Source organism: Plasmodium reichenowi, chromosome 2 (assembly GCF_001601855.1).
Source record: "Plasmodium reichenowi strain SY57 chromosome 2, whole genome shotgun sequence".
In the NCBI taxonomy this organism is placed as follows: Eukaryota; Apicomplexa; class Aconoidasida; order Haemosporida; family Plasmodiidae; genus Plasmodium; species Plasmodium reichenowi.
The window spans coordinates 521,502-529,423 of record NC_033647.1 but is presented as its reverse complement, the minus strand read 5'-3'; the positions used below and the strand labels follow the sequence as shown (position 1 = coordinate 529,423).

Here is a 7,922-nt window from a genome sequence, read left to right as displayed (position 1 = left end):
GATTATTTTTTTTATTTTTATTTTATTTATTTATTTATTTATTTTTTTGGCTAAAGGAAAATATATTATACTATTATATATATATATATATATATATATATATAACATATTCTAATTATACAATTAATAATACTATTCTTCATTTTTTTTTTATTTTTTTTATTTTTTTATTTTTTTTATTTTTATTTTATTTATTTTTTTTGTGTGTATTTGTGTGTGTTCAGGGTTTAAACTTCAACTCTTATTTTTCGAAATCGTGAAAATGTAATATAAAAAATAATACTAACAAAATGTATAAAATAAAAAATAACGAGAGTGATATTAATTCCGATGATTGTAATGAAACAGCGCAGGAATGTATATATGGATTCAGTTCTCCAAAAAAGAGTAGAAAGGAATCAACAATTTTTGTGCAGAATAATGATGACACTTGTAGTAGTAACAATATTTATGAAAAGAAAACATGCAGTAATACTAGCGCAAGCAGTGTTAAAAAATATGACGAAAAAGAACAAAGCTTATGTTCTGATATAAATAATTACAACAAAGTGAATATCGAAGGATTAAAAATAAATGAAAGGAATTATGATAGGATAAATAATTCTGAAGAAGAAACAAACATTAATGGTAATAATGATGATGATGATGATGATGATGGTGATGATGGTGATGATGATGATAATGATGATGATAATGATGATGATAATGATGATAATAATAATGATGATGATAATAATAACAATGATGATAATAATAACAATGATGATAATAATAATGATGATGATGAAGATGTTGATGATTTTGAAGATATAAAAGAAAATGATGAATATAAAGATCCTACTTATTCAGATATCTATAAAGAAGCAAAGAAATGTAATATACGTTGTGAAAATATTATGAACAGTTCCGTTAATAAGAAGAATTTAGAAGAAATAAATGAATCGGAACACCTGAACAGTTCAGATAATAGTATGACTTCATCATCAGAAGAAAGTTATTCTGAAGAATTAGATAAAGATGAAAATTTATATGATGAGGAGTTGAATGAAATAATAGAAGAAGGATATTTTAAAGAATTAATACCAGCTATACCACATGATATATTACAATCATATATATCTTGTTTAAAAATATGTGGTTTTGAAAGACAAGTACAATTACATAGATTAATAAATTTATTAGGTGATTTACGAGATCCAATATCGGTAATACAAATTTTAGGTTTACCTGGTATGGGAAAAACCAAAGTAGTAAAAAATTTTATAAAATTAACAAATGTACCTTTTGCTTATGTGAATTGTTTAATGGCAGTTTATCAATCTGGTAGATCAGCAAAAAATGTAATTTATCATACCATTTTAAAAGATTTAAGTATAAATCTTCTTAATGAATTTAATGAGTATAAAAGAATAAATAATATAACAAATTATTCTTACGACCCAACAAAATTAGTTCCTAATCATGTTTCAAATACTGATAATTTTTTTAGTATATTACATAAGCTTCTTTCTTTTAAGCCCGAAGATATTCAAAATAATAAAACAACCACAGAAAATACTAGGAGCCCTTCTAATAGTAATAATAATAAAAAAAAAAAGGAACAAAATGATAGCACAAGTAAAAATTCAAAAGAGGAATGTAACAATAATGATGATGATGATATTAATAATAAAAACAATTTTAATAATAATAGTAATAATGTTAGATTTAATTCAAATACGAATTATTATAAAGATAAATTATATGATAGATCAGTTGTATTTATATTAGATAATATAAGATATTTAGTTAGGACTCATCCTGATTTATTTTATGCTTTAACAAGAATACATGAATATATTAAAGGTCCATATAATGATGTTACAAAAGCAAATAAAACCACAAGAGGTTTGTGTATAATATTAATTAATAGATCTCCATTACCTGATGAAATATTCGATGGATTACCGCAACCCCCAACCGTTTGGTTTGATTCATATACATCTGAAATGTGTAAAAATATATTATATCGATTATATAATTCTATGTGCTTTGAATCTTTATTAACATATAATGATAAAGATTTAAAGATTTATTTTGTAAAACATAATAAAAATGAATTTCTTATTAAAAGAAATGATGTGATCTTAGAAAATGATGTAATATATGATATATGGTGTAGATATGTAGATTATATTATTAATGTTTCCTATAAAGATTATAAAAGTGATTTTCATGAATTATTATTTATATGTTCACATATGTGGCCGTTATTTATTAAACCAATATTAGATGGAGTATTAGAACCAATTGTAGAAAATATGAATGCCTTACAAAGAAATATAGATACACATATTCGTGTAGCTACATATAACCATTCTAGTCATTTTACTTTTGAATTAATCGATTCGGTTTTCTTAAATGAAAATAATTTAAAAAATAAAATTGATTTATCTTTTTATTCTAAAATTTTATTAGTAGGAGCTTATCTAGCTTCAAGAAATTTACCTTTAACAGATAAAAGATTTTTCAATGCAACAGTAAAAGGAGGGGCATTTACATTACCAAAAAAAAGAAAAGGAAAAAATAAAAATGAATCTATTTTAACATTATTAAGTAGATCCATACCTAAAAATTTTACATTTATTAGATGGTTATGTTTAACAGATTGTTTATTAGTTTGCTTTTTTGATGAACAATTAATATTAAATAGTTTAATATGTCAACAAATTAATACATTAATACAATTAGGTTTTATTTCTTTCTCTTCACCTAATAATTTGTCATGTCTAGTTAGAAATAGTTTAATGAATGGAGTACAATGGAGTGGTTATTGTGGTAGTGCTCTTCTAAATACAACAACCAATTTTTCATCATTAACTAATAATATATTTTGTGAAACCCATAACTCGATGACTTATGAATCTTTAGATCCCTACACCAAGTTGGTTATTCAAGTACCAGAAGAAACTATAAGAAATATATCGAAGGAGATGAAAATACCTCTAGATGAGTTGATAATATAAAAAAAAAATAAGCAAAATAAAATAAAATAAAATAAGATAAAATAAGATAAAATAAGATAAAATAAGATAAAATAAGATAAAATAAAATAAAATAAAATAAAATAAAAATACCGTACAATAGTGATCAAAATGACGTCTTAATTTAAATATTATATTAAGTTTCAAGATTGTAAAAGGCATCAGAATAAGATACTTCCAAATAGTGTATATGAATTCAGAAATATAAGAATTAAAGCACAAATGCATTTCTTTCCATCTTTTTTTTTTTTTTTTTTTTTTTTTTTTTATTTTTATATATACTTATAATTAAATTAATTTTTTAATTTAAACTTATTAAAAAAAATTTTCAAATTTCGTTCACGTTATTTTTAAAAAGGAAAAAAATAAATATATATAAATATAAATATAAATATATATATATATTATAATTTTAATTAAAAATGATATGAAAATACAAAAAATTTATAAGTGAAAATAAAATTCCACACGATATATACAAAAATGAGTACATACATATATATATATGTATATATATATATATATATATATATATATATATATATATATATATATATATATATATATGTATATATTTATGTTTATGTTTATGGGTTTTTTGAGTGACTTTATTTTATTTTTCATTTATTATTATTTAATTATTATTTTTATACATCTTCTAGAACCAGTTTTGGGTAGATAGCCATTGTCATCAATTCCTGGAATAACAATTTACATGCATATGGTAAATAAATTTGTGATATGTTTGTTTTACTATTACAAACAGTACATTCATAAGCATTTTTGTTAATATCAGCAATACAACATAAACCACAATTATCACATACATGTACACGATATGCATCACTTTCTTCAAATAATCTTTCTTTTAACATTTTTGCAGATCCATGTGATATCATACAATCTCTTTCCATTTCTCCAAATCTTAAACCACCATCTCTTGATCTTCCTTCTGTTGGTTGTCTTGTAATCATAGTTAATGGTCCTCTACTTCTTGCATGTATTTTATCTTCAACCATATGTTTTAATCTTTGATAATATGTTGGTCCAATAAATATTTTGGACTTTAACATTCTTCCGTTATGTCCATTATATAACATTTCATTTCCATATTTTTCATAACCAAGATTATGTAATTTTTCTGAAATCTCTTGAACAGTTATTTTAGAAAAAGGGGTAGCATCTCCTTCTCCTCCTTCAATGGCTGCAACTTTTCCTGTTAAACATTCAACCAGATGTCCAATGGTCATACGAGAAGGAACTGCATGTGGATTCATAATAATATCAGGAAAAATACCAAGCGAACTAAAAGGCATATCCTCTGTTCTATATGTAATACCAATAGTACCCTTTTGACCATGTCTACTAGCGAATTTATCACCAATTTGTGGTATACGTACAGAACGAACTTTAACCTTAGCAAATTTATTTCCTCTACTATTTGATGATAACATAACAGTATCTATTACACCATTTTCATTTGATCTTAAGCTTAAAGAACAATCTTTTTTATATTGTTTTAACACATTTGTAGAACTTATAGTTAACGTAGGAATTTCTGTATCATCTTTTGTACTACTAACTATTGTTGTACCATATTTGGTATTACTATTTGAGCTCCCTGCTGTTTGACCACTACTAAATATCGTGGTACTGGATGGAGTTGAGGAAGTAACACTAGCAGCACCATGAAGTGAATAATTATTACTACTACTATTAATATTATTATTATATGTGTTGTTTATAGGTGAATCTGGTAATGTATCTAACACGTTTGATGATCCTACATTTGATGAAAAGGAAAGATTACTACTTATACTACTTCGAATATTATTCATATTATTCATATTGTTTATATTATTCATATTGTTTATATTATTCACACTATTCATACTATTCACACTATTCACATTACTCATATTATTATTACTATTAGATATCGAATCCTTATTATATATTTGAATACTACTACTTGATGTATTCCTCCTTTCAATTATTATGTCATCTTCGTCATCAATATTCGGTGATACTTTTCCAATTATTATATCATCTCCTAAAACACGAATACCTGGAGCTATTAATCCATCATCATCCAATTTTGTATAATCACCTCTTTTTAAATTCTTAACCACTCGTACTGATGGTTTTTCAAAAGATTCAATAATTAAACTACCTTGTTGCTTCTCTTCACTCGTATAAGTACGATAAAATACACTTCTAAATAAACCACGATCAATAGATGATTGGTTCATAATCAAACTGTCTTCTTGGTTATAACCTGTATAACACATAATAGCGACGATGGCATTAATACCTGCTGGAAGCTCTCTAAAACGTAAATATTCCATTACCTTTGTACAAACTAATGGTTTTTGAGGATAATATAATAAATGAGCTAATGTATCCAATCTAATATTAAAATTCGTTACATATATTCCCATAGCTTGTTTCCCCATAGCACTTTGATAAGTATTACGAGGACTTTGATTATGATCACTAAAAGGAATTATTGATGCACAAACACCTAAAATTAATGATGGATGTATTTCACAATGTGTAAAATTATTATAATAACCTGTTCCTGTTTTTAAATCATCAATAAACATACTTATCATTGTTGTTTCTTCTTCTTCACAATCAATATATTCAATAATACCTTCTTGTATAAGATAATCCCAATTATATGTTTCTGGATATTTTTCAATATTATTAACATGTTCTTTTGTTAATTTTAATTTATTTTCACCATTCACATTTTTAACAACATATAAAGGTCTCATAGCTCGACCAGAATCGGTAAAAATCTTTATTTCTTTACTATTAACATCTCTTACTATAGAAGCTTCAGGTGATATATCACATCGTCTCCTTAATTCATATAAGGTTTCTATTAAATTATCGATTTGATTAAAGCATCCAACCCATTTCCCATTTAAAAATAACTTTACTTTTTCTTTCATTAGTTCAGGCGGTACTTCATCTAATGATTCTAATCCCCATTCTGTTAAAAATTCATATATATTATTTGTTGATGTTCCAACACTTATATCACACATTAAGGACAAATTTTTTACTAAACCAACGGATTGTCCTTCTGGTGTTTCAAATGGACAAATCATACCCCAATGTGTATTATGTAATTGTCTAGGCTTAGCCATTTTCCCTTCTCTACCTAAGGGTGTATTTAATCGTCTTAAATGTGATAAACATGAAGAATATGTTAATCTATTTAAAACCTGTGCAACCCCTGTTCTTATAACTTTCCCGTCTTTATCCTTTCCCCAATTTCCAGTAGCTAGCTGATATTGCATGCCTTGTGTAATTTGTGAACAGCTACGTATAGCGCCAGCAACATCGAAAGGTTTATTATTATCAATTTGTCTTTGTAAAACTCTTCTAACATCTTTAGCCATTTTTCTAAAATAAGTTGAAAAACTACTAGCCATTAATGGTCCAGCAATATCTAATCTTTTTTTACCGAAATGATCCCGATCATCCTCTTTAATTCTACCTAATTCAGCTAATAATAATCTATTAATCATATATCCAATAAAATATGATTTTTTACTTTCAACACCAGGATGGGTTCCCATATGTGGTAATACTTCTTTACGTAATAATTCTTTAGCATATAAAATTCTTTTTTCTCTCGAAGCTCCAACTGTTGGTCCTCTTTTTCCAATGAAATCTAGACAAACATCTTGTGTTGGATAATCTATACATTCTTCTAAGGTTTCTCTTAAAGCATTAATCATTAATTTATCATTAAAATCGTATACTATTCTTTGTAAAATATCACGATCTGATGTACAACCTAAAGCCCTAAATAATATACCTACAGATATTTCTGTTCTAATATAAGGTAACGTAGCAACTAATTGACCACCTGATTTATTATTACCATATGGTGAACCACCACCTCTTGTTTTCATTTTTACAGAAAACCCTGAAGTAGCTTGTGAACGTTCCATTTGTGATCTAATTTCAGCAACCCATCCAAATTTAGAAGGTTGTTTTTTTTTAAAGACATAAATAAAATTATTAGCCATCCTTTCTTGTGCAACAAGAACCTTTTCACCACCATTCACAATAAAATAACCACCTTGGTCATAAGAACATTCACCCATATCAGCAATTTCATTCTCTGGTAATCCTTTTGTCCAACAAAACATAGATTTAAGCATTAATGGTATTCTACCTAAATTTATTCTTTCATATATAAACTTTTCTTTCAAAACAGGTTTCTTTGTAACCTCATCAATAATATAAGTTGACTGTTCAATATCAATATATATTGCCGATGAATAAGTTAAATTCCTTAATCGAGCTTCTTGGGGCCATAAATTCTTATTTGATAAATTCTTCTCATCATAAAAAGGTCTATCTAAAGATAACTGACCGAATTTTAAAGAATATATTATATTATCACTCTCATCTCTATCTGTCCTATATTGGGGCTGGGGTCTTATTTCAATCTTGGGATGCTCATCGATAATTTCTTGCATACGGTATTCAATAAAATCGTTGTAGCTTTCAATCTGTTGATTCACCAAACCGTGACTTCCAAAAAAAGATCCAATCACAACCCAGCTGTCATCTTCTGTAATCTGTTCATTAGGGTTCTTATCATTATCGCTCAATTGTTCTAAAAGGATGTGAAATAAAAATAAAATAAAATAAAATAAAATGAAATAATAAATATATAGTATAAATATATATATATATATATTAACTCATATCATATTCCTTATATAAACTGACCCATTTTGTTCATTTTTATTTGTACCTGTTTTTACAAAATCGTTCGTAAAATATGGACCTTCAATTTTTACAGCCATTTTATATATTATTCTTTCTCTTTCTCACAAAAAAAAAAAAAAAAAAAAAAAAAAAAAAAAA

General features: G+C 25.7%; 2 protein-coding genes across 2 annotated transcripts; one reads left to right on the top strand and one right to left on the bottom strand.

Moving 5' to 3' along the window:
- Positions 1-290: 290 nt before the first annotated feature.
- On the top strand, positions 291-3,005 carry PRSY57_0214700 (origin recognition complex subunit 5, putative; the record flags this gene model as incomplete). The annotated part of the gene is made up of 1 exon (XM_012905581.2): positions 291-3,005. One exon carries the CDS (start codon positions 291-293, stop codon positions 3,003-3,005), a length of 2,715 nt encoding a protein of 904 aa, XP_012761035.2.
- Positions 3,006-3,670: 665 nt separating this feature from the next.
- Positions 3,671-7,861, bottom strand: PRSY57_0214600 (DNA-directed RNA polymerase II second largest subunit, putative; the record flags this gene model as incomplete). Its single annotated transcript, XM_012905580.2, has 2 exons — positions 3,671-7,668; positions 7,810-7,861. The coding sequence occupies 2 exons, from the start codon at positions 7,859-7,861 to the stop codon at positions 3,671-3,673; spliced, it is 4,050 nt and encodes a 1,349-aa protein (XP_012761034.2).
- Positions 7,862-7,922: the final 61 nt, after the last annotated feature.